Source organism: Aythya marila (genome assembly GCF_965140915.1).
Source record: "Aythya marila genome assembly, chromosome: 11".
Lineage (NCBI taxonomy): Eukaryota > Metazoa > Chordata > Aves > Anseriformes > Anatidae > Aythya > Aythya marila.
The window spans coordinates 10,224,594-10,240,918 of record NC_139052.1 but is presented as its reverse complement, the minus strand read 5'-3'; the positions used below and the strand labels follow the sequence as shown (position 1 = coordinate 10,240,918).

At 48.3% G+C, this 16,325-nt stretch overlaps 1 protein-coding gene across 1 annotated transcript in view; it reads left to right on the top strand.

Annotated features, from left to right (window-relative positions):
• Positions 1-898: 898 nt before the first annotated feature.
• Positions 899-16,325, top strand: part of ARIH1 (ariadne RBR E3 ubiquitin protein ligase 1) — a 55,157-nt gene continuing 39,730 nt past the window's right edge. Inside the window, exon 1 of the mRNA XM_082768979.1 lies at positions 899-1,438. Coding sequence (XP_082625105.1) covers positions 1,073-1,438 — 366 coding nt within the window. The 5' untranslated portion in view covers positions 899-1,072. The remainder of the gene's footprint in view (positions 1,439-16,325) is intronic.

Here is a 16,325-nt window from a genome sequence, read left to right as displayed (position 1 = left end):
TGTTTCTTTCCTTTACATTTTCCTGGGACTTCCCTCACACTTTCCCTTCACGTTTCTCTCCTATTTCCCTCACGCTTCTTTTCTTCATGTTTCTCTGGGACTTGTCTCCCATTTCCCCTTTACATTTCTGCCCGATTTCCCTTATGCTTCTTTCCTTCACATTTCTCTGGGATTTCTCTCACATTTTCCCTTTAAGTTTCTCTCCTATTTCCCTCATGTTTCTTTCCTTCTCATTTCCCTGGGATTTCTCTCCCATTTTCCATTTCTCTCCTACTTCCCTCACACTTCTTTCCTTCACATTTCCTTGGGATCTCTCTCTCATTTCCCCTTCACATTTTTCTCCTTAGCTTAGGGATATGGTTCAGTGGGGACTGTTAGTGTTAGGTCAGAGGTTGGACTCGATGATCTTGAGGTCTCTTCCAACCTAGAAATTCTGTGATTCTGTGATTCCTACTTCCCTCACACTTCTTTCCTCCACATTTCCCTTGGATCTCTCTCTCATTTCCCCTTCACATTTCTCTCCTATTTCCCTCACACTTCTTTCCTTCACATTTCCTTGGGATTTCTCTCCCATTTCCCTGATTTAGTGAAGGACTTGTTAGTGTTAGGTCAGAAGTTGGACTCGATGATCTTGAGGCCTCTTCCAACCTAGACAATTCTGTGATTCTGTACTTAAACATCTTTCCTTCACCCCCCCCAACCACCAACCCCAGCAATGAGCCCCCCTCCCCAACCCCCCGCGGCCACTCTCAGCATGGCGGCCGCGCCGCACTCAAGATGGCGGCGGCGCGCGGGGCGGGAAGGAAGCGGGCGGGGGAGCGGCGCGCACTCAAGATGGCTCCCGGCGGGGCGAAGGGAGATGGCGGCGGCCGCGCAGGCGCGGCGCCTGAGGCGCGGCGGCGTGACGTACCGCGCCGTGCCGCGCCGTGCCGTGCCGTGCGGCGCCGCGCCGTGCCGTGCCGTGCCGTGCGTGCGCGGCGCGCGGTGACGGAGCGGGGCGGCCGCGTCCCTTTGTTGGCGCTGAGGCGGCCGAGGCAGCGGGCGGGGTGAGCCGCCGCTTGGCCGCCTCGCCATGGACTCGGACGAGGGCTACAACTACGAGTTCGACGAGGACGAGGAGTGCAGCGAGGACAGCGGCGCGGAGGAGGACGAGGAGGACGACGAGGAGGACGAGCCCGACGATAACCTGGACCTGGGCGAGGTGGAGCTGGTGGAGCCCGGCCTGCGCGGCGGCGGCGAGCGCGACGGGCTGCTGGGCGGCGAGACCGGAGGGCTGGGGCCCGGCGGCGGCGGAGGAGGAGGCCTGGGCGGCGGGCCGGGCCCCGGCGGCGGCGGAGGCCCGGAGCAGGAGGAGGATTACCGCTACGAGGTGCTGACGGCCGAGCAGATCCTGCAGCACATGGTGGAGTGCATCCGCGAGGTCAACGAAGTCATCCAGGTGCGCCGCCGCCTCGCCGAGGGGGCCCCCGGCCCCCCCCCTCCCGGTTTCTGGGGGGCTCCCCCCCCGGTTTCTGGGGATGGGTCCTCGGCCTCCCCCTCCCCCCAACCCACCCCCCGCCGCCCCCCTTTGTGCCTTTCCCATTTGGGATTTCTTTCCTTTTGTTGCTAATATCGCCGTTTTGCCTCTTTTCCACCCCCCCCCCCCCTCCAGCCGCCCGGTTACCGGAGGCAGGGCAGCGGTTGGGCGCTCTGGAACGGGCTGGCTGTGCCCCCCCCCCCCCCATCCCCTCTCCCTTTAATTGTGGCGTTTTAAAAACGAAGCAGGGCTCCAGAGCACACCCACTGCCTTCCGACCAGCGTATCTAATCTCCCGGCTCTTGTGCTGCTGGAAGAAATTCAAGCCGCCGAGGCTATCTAGCATCCCTTCCTAAATATTTACAGCTGGGTTTTCCTCCGGCTTGCCCTAAGTTTCTGGTGCCGTCCGCTTTTCCTGCAGGTGACCGGAGTGCGTGGGTTTTCTTTTGTTTCGGTTTGCTTGGTGGTATTCAGAGTTACAGCCAGCAAACGGCAAACGCTTCTCCTTAGCCGACAGCGTGAACAGCGGTGTGAAGGTATTGCATTTCCTAAGTGGCGTGAGGAGGCTGAATTTATTGATACTACACAACAAAGGACACCGTTCCCCCAAATCAGTCGCTTCCTAGTTGCGTGTACTTCCAGCATTAAATACCAGATGCCTCAGTGAATGTTTTTGTCCAGCTGTCCTGTGCTGTACAGGGACTCCACGAGCAGCTTTAAAATGTGGCTGCACGCGCTGTAAATCCACCGTAGTTTATGGGGAGCTTGATGCAAACAACTGCCCGAGTGTTCACCTAGGAAATGAGTAAATGGCAGCTCTTCAGTCAAATTAAAGTTTATAACTTTAATAACAGTACCGCGCATGTAAGGCTTATAAAGTAGTCTGGCTTGATTAGCTGATTATGAGAGCTAAAGAAGATCTCCTGGTTACGTATGGATATTTCCTTGCTCCCAGTTATTGATCCTAATGGAGGGAAATGAAGATGTGCAAATGGGAAGTAAACATGCAAACACTCGGTGAAGTTTTTAACTCTTTGAAGTAGTGATTAAAATGGTGGGGGTGTGTTTAATGACTAAGGCTGTGAGAATCACCACCCGGACTGGTGGTATTGGACAGACTCAACCATTTGTCCCAGCTTTGAGTAAGCAAAGTGGTAGAAATGTTTCTGTTGATGAGGAATAGTGAGCATCCCACTCCTGTGTGTCCCTGGCCTGAGGAATTCACCTGCATGTTTTTAAGGAGCTGATTTAAATGAGGTCCTCTTTTCTGGTCCATGGCTTTTCTTCCTTTTTACATTGCCCTTGAGCTGTGTAACTTGAGCGCTTGGCCTCAGCATAGCAGAACAACTAGCCAGAAGTTGAGGGAGGTGGAGCCCCTTTTCCTGTTCTTGCACCCAGGGTGGTGGTGGGGGGCCTGGCCCTTCCCTGAGCTGGCTCTGTGGGGCTCTGCAGAGCACAGCCAGCCTGCAGGAGCTCCGTGGCTGCTGCTTTAGGTCTTGGCGTTAGGTTTGTGGTGGTTATTCCTGGTTTAGCAGGGTGCAGAACGTCAGTTGGTTTGGAGTATGAGTCAGCCTAGGACCTAACATCAGCTCAAGTGCTAGCAGACATCAGAAGAGGGTAGGAAAACATTAAGTTACTCCAAATTGCTTTGAAATGGCACCTTACTGGATTTCTAGCCTGTTCGGAGGTAAGTGAACTTAATTCAGTCAGTGCCTCAGCATTTGCTCATCCTCACTTCTCCTGCTTGCGCTGAAAGCTTCCAGGGCTCCGTTCTGTATATTTCTTGCTTTTGGCATCCAACCAGGATTGCTGCTGCTGCTCTTCTGGTTCAGTAAACCTTTTCTGGACTCACGTTGGCTCAGGATCCTGCTGCGGATCCTTGGTTGCAGTCCTGTGATTCACTTGTTCCAGTCTAGAACTGGATGGCTTTGGTCCCTGTGTATCTAAATTCAGTTTGATATCAAATGATAACGGTTGCAGTTGCCTGTTGCAGTCCTCAGGAGCTTATTTGTTACCACGCAGAGGGCCCTGATGTCCAAAAGCTTCAGCTGTAGGGCCTGTGCCCTCTCATCAGAGGAGGTACCAATTTCTGGTCAGAAGTCAGTCGTGGGTTTTATTTTTCAGTTGATTGTTTTGTAGGTGCAATGAGAAGAAAGGGTATCGGTGAGCCATGAAGCATCTGCAAGGGGGGTACCTGAGCTGCAGATACAGCTTCCATGTGCAGGGACTTGGGCCTTTGTCCCTGACAAAACACGGGCCCTGAAGAACAATTATTAGCTAATACAACCACCAGTGGAAGGAGTTGAATTAAACCTATTTTCCCATCCATTTAATCACTTCCCAACTGCGAGCTGTATAAGAACAGCCCAAAGTTCTCAGGACAGGGATTTGACCTGACAAAGGCTTTGCTGAAGTAGTGGCTAACTTGTGATAAACTTCCTGGCTACGAGGCGTGTGATTTGTGCTGGCAGCAGGTAACGTGCACGCGAAGATGGCTGCTGAGTGCTGAGCTGTTACCTTTTTCTATCACTTGGCCATCTAAGACCGCTAAACTTGCAGTGAACTCGGGAGGTTTCAGAGTGAGTCAGATACTCACCGTGTTTTGCATTCACTCTCTCTTGTCTGAGCATAAGGGGGATTTCAGGTGCCTAATGATGATTTTTGCACAATATTTAGCATTTATGCTGATAATCTGATTTGACTCCTTGTGCCACATGGCAAGAATTCCCCTTCTCCTCCAAATGCAAAAATAGGGGCATGAATAAACCTCTAACCTTGCGCTGTTGATTGGCTGAGACGTTCAAACCCCACCTCAGATCCAAATATCGCTTCCATTATATTGCTATAATTACACGGAGAAGAGAATCATTCCACAAGTTATTTTGGTTTTAGTTGTCAACGTAAACGGGCGGACTTCTGGGGTGTTTTTTTTCCAGCTGCTGGCAGAATAACTGACTGAACAACTGCAAAAAACTAGACATGAAGGCTCTGGTAAACAAAAGGTTGCCTCCTTTGAAAGGCATTTTCCCACAGTTGGATGTCATCCCCGTATTCGTCTTCTCCTTACTGTGGCATGAGGGACTGTCCAAATAAGTTTCTACCATCATTACTTCTTCTTTTTTTTTTTTTTTTTTAATATCAGACTGCTATTTCTGTCCTTGCTGTAGATTTTCTGAAAATAAACTTGGAAATGTTTAGAATAGCATGTTTATTTCTACTCTGAATAGAGCACGTGATGGTCGGTGTCTCTCTAGTCTTGCTTGGCTCAGTGTTTTTGCCTTGTTGCAACTTGGTGCAACTTTGCTATTTCTAAGTTGGGTTCATTTTCTGCTCTCGGTCAGCTTTTTCTGGAGTGTTTGACATCACTGTGATGTCACCTGACAACATTTGTTCTTTTTGGACTTCAGCAGGGTTAAGTATTGGAAAACTCTCAGGGTGAAGCTTGGAGATGGATGGTGACATTTAAAAACAAAGCACAGAAAAGGGAGCTGAGCCCTTGCTTTTTTTTTTTTCCCACCCAGAGCAGCACCCTGGACGCAGCCGGGTGTTGTGCCTTGTGAGCTCATGAAACGCCCCTGGCTTTGGGAAGAGACAGAAACACCACGTCTCACGCAACTTAGGCTAGCTCAGAAATACCTCTCCTCTCTACTGCAGGCTGTGAAATGAGGTTCTGCGGGGTAGAACAGGTAACGTGCAACATCAGAACAGTTATACTGAATACTGGTCCTTGTTTAGAGGACCAGGCTGGATAACTTGTTGAGAAGTGAGTATCCTGACCGGCTGCAGCTTTGATGTTGTGATAAGCCAAAACCCCAGGCTGCTCTGAAGCTACAAGGGGTGGCTTTTTTTGTGACCGGGGCAGTGCAGATCCCCCAGAACACTGCTCTGCAGTTAGTCAGGCTCTGTTACAGCAAGTGTCAGTCCAGTGTGGCTTAGGAAGAGCGGTGTTACTCCACAGTGGCTTCTCTTGCTCAGACAGAAAGTGCTGATTTCCAGTCGTAACTTAGGAAATCTCCCACGTAGTGGTGTAATTCAGTGGTCTTGGCAATGCGTTCAAAATACTTTGTCCAAAATAGGAATGACTTTCCAGCGAGCAACAGGCACCGCTGCTGTCATCCAGGGCTGTGCTTAGAACTGGATTTCATGTTTGAGATGACATCTTGAAAACCCCGAGTGCTTGAAGCTGCTTGACAAGCATTAGGTAGGAGTCTGTGGGAGGAAGCACTTGAGGCTGATGCTGCTTGCTTTTGGGTCTGCTCGCGGTGCCTGTACGAGGTGAGTTTGCAAGGCTCTGACTTCTCTTACTGTGTGGTTAGCTATTTGATAATAAAATTCAGTTGGGGCCCTGCATGTTATGATGCTGGAAGGAAATGCTTTGTTAAACTGCATGGTTCTGTCACACGGCGTTTATAAGGTGTTTCATTATCGGAGGAATGCACTTAATGTTTCCAAGGAACGGAACAAACTTCGTTGTGACAAAGTGCTCCTGAAATCTGCTACAAGCCATCACTGTGAGGCTTTTGGAAATGACATCCTATCTGTTCCTGGCTGCTAAGACATGTAATTCTGAATATAATAAAGCTAACAAAAAAATACTATTATAAACTTCAGAGTTACCAGGTTTGTTCTATCTTTTAAGTCTCCAGATTAAGCTAAAGCTCGTGCTTAACTGTCCCGCTTGCTTTGTGCTTTAGATTTGTTTCTTTGTAGGCCAAATACAAATCTCATGGCTGTCCATGAGTAAAAACTGATGCTGGGCTCTGTTGCCCCAGTGTCACTTTGCAGGAATCCCAACAAAGCGGCCGTCTCTCAGGGGGCCTGTGGGTGCAGATGGGGAGTGCTGTATCCTGGGGACGTTTGCAAAATGAAACTGAAAACACTTTGTTCTGGTTTTAGTTACTTTTAAACATTTGTTTATGGGGGGGGGGGGAGGAACAAAAGATACGTGCAGCCATTGGTATTCCCTGTGGGTTTAGCTCTAGTTAGCAGAACCATACGTGCCACGCAAAGCAGAAGTGGTGGTTCTGCTCTAAATCCCAAACTGCTGTGCCACGGAGAAGTCCTAATAGAGACTGCAGCACTCACCCTCCTTGGTGTGAAACAGTAGCTGTGTTGTTCAGTCATACACGAGCTGTGGTTTCCTTTCTATCTGCTTATCCCAAGCTCTCACTCCTTAGTTTCTGACTTGCAGGAATTTAAACTTCATAATAGGAAATCAAGCCGCCCTTCTGATGCGTCCAGTGTTCCTGTGGTGTGGCATGGAAGTGTAGGGCAGTGCTGTGCCTATTCAGAAATACTTTGCATACTTGCTTAGTGCTGTTTGGCAAGCAGTATTAGATTTAAGAGCACGGTGCACAGAACTGCAGTTTGACAGGGTGTGCTTCTTGTGATGAAAACTGAGACCTGGAAGACTTCAACTTTTGTTTGAAGTGAGGCTGTAAGCTCATAAATTAGAAGTAGCTCCCTGTACAGCACCTCCCCAAGCCCCCCTGCCACCTGTTGAATTTTTTCTCTTTGAAAACAAGCTCTCTTCCCCCTTACTCCATGCGTGAGGCAGAGTAAACAAGGAATTTTGGGTCTGCTGTTATGGCTCTCGCTGAACTCTGAACTGTGCTCTTCTTATAATGAAAGTCCTGTCTGTGTCATTCAGTCTGCACCTTATCTGTTCTGGGTTGTGTTTCCAGTCCTCTGGAGGGATCTAAAAATATTGGAAGTGATGTTTTCGCTTGCTTGCGGCTGTGTTCCCTGTGTTGTTTGGCATCCATGAAGGTTGGGAGGCTTTTTTTCTGTCTATAGGTGTGTAATGCTGCTGAACATCACGAAGTTGCTCTGGCTTCTGCAATTGCAGGAAAATTGCAGCCTCGTTTATTGTAAAACGCACACGGCAGGTTCGTAGCTACTTGGTGATGCCAAATGGTGCATCTGAGTGCAGCCCGGAATACAGATGCCTGCGTGTTTGATACAGGAGCTCATGTAGGGTACAGGAGCTCATGCAGGAGGCTCGGGCATGAAGTGACCAACTCTGAGCTGGAGGAAGAACTGTGGGTTGTAATCTGATGATGGAAAAAGCCGCTGATACTTCAATCTGCACCATCCCAGGTATTTTTTGGTTGGGGAAGTTGAACATCTTTGCCTGGCTCATATTTGATTCCTTGGCTTGTTTTTTAGCTTTTGATCTCGAGCTGTGATGGAAATACTGGCTTAAATGAATGCATTGAGAACTGCTATTGAAGGCTTCCTAAGAAGCCGAGTTTCATCTGTAACTTAGTTCAGCAGTGTTTGTGCTTCACAAATCAGAGCCTTTTAGAATTTGAAATGTCCTTATGACTACAGACACTCTTTCAAAAGAGGTCCCTTGTTTACATGGCATAGTAACGCTGAGTAATTGGTTTTGGTATTCAGGGTAGTAAGAGTGCTGTGCGAGTACAGAGGTTCACACAGCTAGCTGCACCAAGCCTTTCCTCTGTTTGCAGAGGCTGAGATCTGCAAATGCCCGGAATAATTTCAAATTCCAAGTCTTAGGCAGGTATTTTTAACAGCATGTAAGTCGTTTGGGACAAGGAGGAAGCTAGTAAGCCATTTAGAGACTTTTTTTTTTTTTTTTCCAGGAGAAAAAAATGCTTCTTGTAGCTTAAGCACCTGCCTCTGAGCACGCTGGCTTGCCTTGTGCAAGTGTGGTGGCATTGGGGTCCCTTTTGTCAGCACCCCTGGTGTCGCCAGGTCTTTTAGGCAGTGCCGGAGAGCTGGTGGGAACAAAGGAGAGCCCTGTGAGCGGGCGGTTTGTGGCCACGAGCTAGGAGAACTGGGGTGGTAGCCTGTGTGCCTACCCAAAGCTCTGCTTTGTGGCCTTTTTTTGAACCGCTGATGGTGCCCTCGTGCTCATGCTAGCATGTTCAGTTCCTTCCTTTCAGCCTTCTCAAAAACATTCTGGGGTTTCTACCTTCCTCATTTAAAGCTTTTACATCCTAGAGCATGATGTGGAGCTTCTGATTCCCAGAGATGGGAAAACACTGAGAGAGGGTGGTGCGAGGAACCTGTCTTGGCTGTCTTGCTTCAAAACCAGGAACCAGGTGTGCAGTGAAAGTGATTGTGGCCGAAACATAAAGGCTAAAATATAAAGGAGAAAAAATTATTTTTTTTTGTATGACTTGCTCAATTTTTTGAGGGTTTGAGGTTTCCTCCACGTTCTGGGACATCATGAACGTGCCTTTTCTTGTGGAGAGAGGGTGCATGGCAATTTACAAAAGACCCAGCTTTGATTGCTTTGTAACTTGAAGAATTTGGGAGCTGGAGGGAGGTAGTCTCCAACGCTAGGAATTCAAAGCTTGATCATTCGCTTATTGCCTTCATACCATTTTGAGAAAAATCCCCGGTGCTTGATAGAATAATGTTTTGCTTGTTGCTTCGCCAGGTGAAGGATGCAAGCCCTGAACTCTGTTTTCCAGCAGGTCAGCAGGGTAGAGTAGGAGCCCTTGCTGAGGGATTCTGCTTGGGCACAGCTCAAGTCATCTTGAAGTGCAGAACGCGTGCTAAAAATGCAGAACTAGGTTTGTATGGTTATACCTGAAAGTAGTCAGCTGGTGATACAACCGACTGCTTTGGGTGTTAGTGCCAAGACGCTCAGTGTGTGTGTCAACACCTGGAGACTCAGCTTCTGTGGCCTGTTCTGGGCACGTACAGAACTCAGCATGGCTGTGGTAAGTGCAAATCCCTTCTGCAGCTGATAACTTTGGATCACGTGTGTTCTTGTGTAACAAAGCACAAAATGCAAGCAGCATTCCTTTGTCTGGCAAACAAATGTGGAGAGGGATTGGGGGAAAATAGGAGAACTCTCATGAGCAAACGGTCTGCACTGTGCTTCCCTCTGTGGGAGGAACAACAGAAGAAGTTAACTCTTAAAAATTGACATCCAGTTCAGGCTCTGGGATCTGCAGACGAGGGAGTTGGAAGGGACTGGTCTGAAACACAAAGAGTTGAGGACCAAGAAGGGAGCGTGTGCCAGATCTGTGTCTTGAGGGGCCTAAGGAGAAATCTCCCGAGGCATTGCAAGTTCAGGCTCCAGAACAGGGAGTGACAGCACTTCGCTGATCGATGCATTTCAAAGCTAGAACGAACACCAACTTCTTAATAAAGCGATGGAAGAACACTCCAGCATGTAGTCAGCATTTCATTTCTCTTCTGGGAGCTCTGACAAGTTCTGGTAAGCCCAGGCAATGAGTCCCTGCCTTGCAATGAGAAACGCAGGTTCCTGTTCTGCATTCCTCAATAAACGAACCCAATAGGTGCTATTAATGTGAAATTTGTTTTCGTGTGAAGTGGAAGTCTTCAGGGTAAAATCCCACCTGGTGTGTGCATACAGAAGATTAAGTAACAATTTCTAATTACTATGAAGATCTGATGAACAAACATGTCTGACATCCTTGTTTGGGTAATTAGTAATACTTCTGTGATGACTTGAAAGGCTCTCTGAGCAACTTGGGTTTATTCTTCAATTTCATACATATTTTATGTATGCATTAGCATGTGCTCTAACAACCCTTCTCATACTCAGCTTTATCTTACTTGATAAAGTGATGCGTTTGAAGCTTCCTTATTTGTATTGCTAAGAGGTGAAATGAACACCTGAAGGTATTTTTGTGTTGGACAGATAGCTGATAGTAAAGGCGAGTTTAGTTAGCTATGACAGTTAAGATTAAGTATAACTTGATAAGGTCTTAAACTATTGCATTTAAGCAATGAGATAATTTACTTCCAGATGGGAAATCTGTGCTGTGTATTGCAAATGGGTTTGAAAACTGTATAGAAACTGGTATAAATTTTGAGAAATTAGTAACAAATACATGCTTCTTGGCCTGCTGCCTTAATTTCTGAATCTCATCTGCCTTCTCGTGTTAATAATCCTATTTGGGGGTCACTACTTGGGATCGAGCCTTCTATCTCTGGTGTTGACTTTTTTGGCTGGGATGCTGTGTGCTCTGGATGTGAATGATAAGGACAGTTTTGAGACGCACCAAGTGTTGTTTTTTAACAGCAGCGTGGCTTAGAGGAGTTCTCGTGGGTGCTTTGTAGGTAGCTTATGGGAGCGTGCAGGGCTCGGTGCTGTTGCTGCCAGGTTTTGCTGTGTTCCTTAGGGACCCTTCAGCGGGCTTGCAGTCATGGTACTAACAGAGGATGCTTCTAGGAAGAGATTGTGGTGCAGGGACCCACGTTGCTTTTTGGGGTGGCTGAGAAGGGAACTAACTGGAGGGGGGGCGCTTGGAAATGTGCAGCAGCTGGTGGCTGCAGTTACAGGTGTGACTGTGCCTTATTCAGAGGCATGAATGAGCATGAACAGAGGAATCGCCAAACTCTTCGTGCCTCCAGAATATCCTTTCTTCACTGGTGACTTCTGTGCAGGAAAGTTTTGAGGTGTAAACAGGCAAAATCACCTCTCCAGTGGAAGTTTTGGCTCATAAAATGGGATGTTGCTGGGGCTCCGTTTTGCTGGCTATAAAACTGAGTACAACTAAATGAGCAGAGTGTGGTAAGTGAACTGCAAAGTCATCAGTAAGAAGTGGTCTGAGCTAGAAGAGGCTTGTTGGGGAAAGGATGCTGGCAGGTTTTCCTGGTGCAGATGCAACTTCTGCCAGAAAATAGCGCTTCTGCAGGTAGAGCTGCTTTTCTGTGGGGGGAAGTGATAGATGCCGTAACCACATCTGCTCCAGGGCTTTGGCCAAGGTGAGAACGTTGCCAAAGATTACGTCCCCAAGATGCACCGGCGATGACTTCCTGGGCCTGTCAGGTTGAAAAGCACGAAGGTCCCCAACTTTGATTTCGTGTTTTTGTGCGACTTGAGGGTTGTAGGCTCTGCTAGGGGAGACTTGCTCCTCAAGGTGACATCGCGTGTGCGTGAAACCACACCTGGCCAGCAGCTACTTCAGAGGGTTACGTTCTTCCTGTTTCGTGTCCCAGCTGGGTGAGGCTGTCCGTCTTTCTGCTGGCTGCTGCGGAGGTAACGCATGGTGAGGGCTGGAAATGAGAAGGTGGCAGCAGCAGCAGCAACACGAGGAAATGAAGTCAGCCCAAGCAGTGTTTCTGCTTGAGAATTACAGTGCGTGTCACTGTTCTGGTGAGCGGCGAAGGTTTCTCTCTGCCCACTGACTAAAAGTGTGCCCTGCCTTGAGCAGGGGACGCCATCGGAAGCAATAAGGGCTGGAGGGGAGAGATATGGAGCTTTTGGATGCTCACCAAACCCAGACCTGGGGAAGGAAGATAAGATGGAAGGACGTTAAGGATTTCTCCCTAAAAATTTGCTTGTGAAGTGCCGCTGGCTAAACATTCTTCTGCCGAGTCCGTGTGTGTCATCAGTCACATCATCTGACAGGCTGAGTGGCTGCCTACCACCTGTGACCCTGTCTCAAAACTTACTTGAGATAACCTGGCCGCTGCAGTGAGAGGTGTGAGAGGTGGTTTTGTGTTGGGGTGGGATTTGTTTAGCTTTCATGGTAGATTTTTAAATGATTGATTTTTGAGTGCTACTCGAATGCTGCTCATTGCAGAAGTTATTTTGCCCAACCGTTTTCTACTCGCTGTGTACTTTCTCTGTTGGAAAATGTTAATTGCAATGTTCTGAAGTGGAAGCCTGGATTCAGGGCACAGGCTGCACAGGTGTGGTACCTCAAGGTGTTGGAGCAACGAGCATTTCCCCTGCAAGCACCTCTGAGCCCAGGAGCTCTGCCTTTTGCTAGGGGAGTTAGCCTGTCCTTTTGTTCAAACTTCTTCTCAGAAGAGCAAAGCGCCGTGTAACCAAGCACTGCAACAGCTGGTGGGACAGAAGAGCCATGTTTGTGCCAGCAGCATCCTTTGGGGTAAAAGTGTGCTCAGGATATCTGTGGAAATGATTGATTTTAGAGGAGTCAACATGAAGGCAGTGGGCTCAAGGCAAGCACCATTTGGTTGGATTATCTTTCTCCTGTGATAAAGCTCTCATCTGTCTGTGTGAGCATGCCGTGGTGGTACAGATATTCTCCATTGGTTCCTGGTAAAAGCAGGTGGAAGACAGATTCCCTGACAGTTTGAGACGTATTTGAGTTGAATATTCCTTGGTTCTGATCCTCTGCTTCCACGCTGTCTGAAAGCAGCTCACTCCTTCATAATCATCATCTGGAAGAACTGTTGAGACCAGAAAAAGGGCAGTTAGAGATACCAGAGACCTTTCCAGAGAACTTGCAACGCTTAATCCAGAAAATCAATTAATTGTTATTGTTTTCTTGGCACATGTTTGAGCCTAGAGGCAGATCTGCTGTAGAAATTGTCTACGGGAAAGCAAGCACAAGTTGTCAGGAATTTGCCCTTCCTGGTGTGCGTTGCTGCCATGGGTGTCAGGAAAATGTCCTCATCTGCTCTGCCTGACTTCTGCTACACACTTGAAGTATGTCACGGTATTGTTACTTCTTCAATGTATTTTTTTTTTCTCCCAGAAAAATCCAGTCTTTTGACATCACAGAAATACTGCAGGATACTCTTCCAGGAAGGACTTTGGTGCAGGTACCTAGTGGGATAGGTGTTTTTCAGTCAGTTCTGTTCTAGCATACAGATTTTTAACGCAGAGTAGCAGACCTTTGGGAATGAAGTGATGGGTTGGTTTCTTTGAGAAGAACACGTGGAATGTTTTTGTTTTTTAAAACTGACATTAAAAAAAAAAAAGGGTTTCATAACCATTGTGCATGGTCGTATGGTGCTGGACTGATTTCCTCCTGGGGTGAAGTCCAGTTTCTGCCTTCTTCACAGATCTGCTGGCAGCATCCTTCTGAGGCAGCAGAACTGCCTGTTGGGTGCTGCAGTGGTTTAACCAGGTGCTTAAGCAGCAAAAATGAAGTTGTGTTACCCAAGGGCATGCAAAACCCACAGAGAAGGCGCAGCTATTGCTGAGCAGGGTCGAGGCAGCCTGCTCCTGACGCTCCGTGAGCTGCTGGGCCTTGTGGAGCTGGCAGAGCAGCGCCTTTGCTACCTGATGGGGAGGAACAGTGTCAGGTTCCTACCAAGAGGTACTGAGCCCATGGAACGGGTAAAGTCCTGTGGGTGAGTCTGGCTCTGGACCAGAATCTGGCAATGCACAGTGCTGACTGTGGGGAAAGAGCAAAATTAATGTTCTGATACGCGTCTGAGGGAGGAAAAAGAAGCAGGGACAGCTTTTTTTGTGATAGCTCACACTTCTGTGAAATGATTTAAAGGAAAAAGCATTTGTACGGCAATGTTCCCTTCTCAGCTGTATTCCTTTACCACCTTCTCCCTGCACACAGACCAGGCTCTGGGGGTGACATGGGCAGATCGGGGCTTTCCCAGCAGCAATTTGTTCTGATGTTGAAGTGGGCACCCAGAGAAGACAGCATTTTCCCCCAAATCCCAATGTGCTGCTTTGGGTTGCTCCAGTAATGTGCATCAAATCATACCTTGATGAGCTTTCAAGCCTTCAGGACCAGAAGCTCTGGCAGGAGAACCCAACTTGGACATGTCTGGCACGTGGCTCTGGGCAGTGATCTCCCAAACAGAAAAACTTGTTGGGAACAAGACCCTCCTGTCCAAGTTGTGCCAACTTGGCTGTCTGGCCTCACCGTGATCTTGGTCCCAGAAGTGGTCTGGGTTAAAATAAACCAGGAAACCCCTTCCCCGGGTCAGTGCCTTCGTCTGCTTCACTTGTAGCTGTGCAGGCAGTCGTGTTCCCACCACGGAGAGGTCAGTGGTTGCACGAGCTTGTGTTGCTGCCAAAATAAATACTTTCAGAGCTGCTTCTGGTAGCAGTGGGATGCAGCTGCTTCAGAGCAGGTTCTGACGAGCCCATTTTACTGCTCTGCCCGGTCACTGTCCTGTTTGTTCTTCCAGTCAAAGGTACTGTCTGTGCACAGGCACTGGAAAGGGTTCAGGAGGGCTTTTTCCATTCTCAGAGTGTAAGTTTGCTCTAAAAATGCTGCTCTTTGCAGTCCTGTTGCAGAGCTGAGGGGTTGTGGTACCCATTGCCCCCTCGCTGAATTTCACCGCTGTCATTTGGGGTCATTCCTTTCCGTCGCAAAATCAGCTTTTGTGTTCCTCTTGAATCAATATTGTTCGCTTTCCTTCAGGCTCCGTGCTAGTGAATTGTCTTATTGGTTTGAGACAAGAATTGAACCCGTAACCTTGCATCTCTTCTGTGGGACTAAAAGTATCGATTGCTGCTGCTTTCTGCTATTGAGGTGCTTGTGGTCTCGAGAAAACCAATGCTTTTCCTCTGTATTTGGCACAATTGGATCTGTTTGCAGTACATTTACATGAACGGTGCAGCAACTGGTGGGTCAAAACAAAGTGGAGTGGGGTGAGAAGCTTTGTAGTGCAGGTTCAGAGGGGACAGAAGGGGAAAAGCTGAGCCTGGAGGTCTGGAAGAGCAGTTCTGTGTAACAGCAGGAGGGGATGGGGCCGAAATACACGTTGTGGATAGTGCTTGTGGTAGTGATACACGGTGGATGAGCAGGGAAAGTGACGGCACCTTGTTGATTTGGGAACCAGAGGGCTCTGAGTGCTCTTTCCGAACACCCATCTGTTTGTTTCAGTGGCTTCTCACCCTAACAGCAGCAGTGCTGTGAGGCACGAGATGTTGGCTCAAGCTTTGGCCTGACGGGGAAGTGGTGGTTACCGAAGACCTGACCTCTGCCTGGATGAACCTGTGGGCCCTTTGCATTCAGGAATGCCAGAACTATTTTTGGGGCACGTATGGGGTGCTTAAAATCACCCCTTCCACAGCTCAGCTGCTGCGCCGTGTGCTGTTTTCTTCCGCGGCAATGGGAGACTTCAGGGAGCCACCAAAATAGTAAACTGAACGAATTATATGGAAATGATGCCATCACCTTCTCCTACTCCTTTAAGGCAAGTCTTTGCAAATTGGTGAGTGGGAGGCAATGGGTTGAACAAACCCATTTGGAAACACGCTCGGCACCCGTGTGCTCCCACTCCGCTTCTCTCTCACTATGTCAGCTACAGCCGCTCGGCGGCAGCTCCGGAAACCGTAGATGTGGCTTGTTGCTTGCACGGATCTGCTGAGCTTTGCTCCCACGTTGGGATTTCTGGTGATGGGAGACCCCAGGAGGAGCAAAACACTGGGTGTGATGCTGCCTTTGGGAAGGGTCCCCTTTACACCCAGAAGCTGGAGTGAAAGGTAGTAGAAGCCAAAGTGTTCTTCATACAAAATGTGTGCAGGAGGGGCTGACATCTTCCCGTATCCCATTATCAAACCTGGTAGAGAAGCAAACGCAGGTGAAGCACTTAAAAACAGCCTCCCTGCTCGTATCCCATGTGGTTTTAAATCTGCGTCGAGTTGGTGGTGGAGCTTCTGCAGCCATCAGATAGCCAGAACTGCCCAGAACACCGCAGCATGGCAAACCCATCTGCTCTGCTTTTATTTGGAAGTATTGCAGTGTGAATGCAGTTCTTGCATTTCCAAATCTGCTAATTCATCCCGGAGTTGTTGCTTGAGGATTTCTTTTCGGATTTAAAAGCTTTGTTAGACAATGGATCTTTGTTGTGGCTCTTAATGATTAACCTGAAAACTTTCCAAAAGGCTCGGAGAAAATGCGAAGCAGCTGACTGCTTCGGTTTTGTCTCTTGAACCAATTAAGTGGAGTAATAAAGTTTTCTCCAAAGTTGCTTTTTATTATCTCCCTCTGCTAAAAGAGTGTATGTTCATCAGCTAGAAACAATCAGTAAAGTGCAGATAAAGAGGTTACTACAAGCTGAGATCTTCGTATCAAGCTGCCATTTGGTGCCAACGTGTAATGTTACTAATTCAATAATTCTGGAAAACT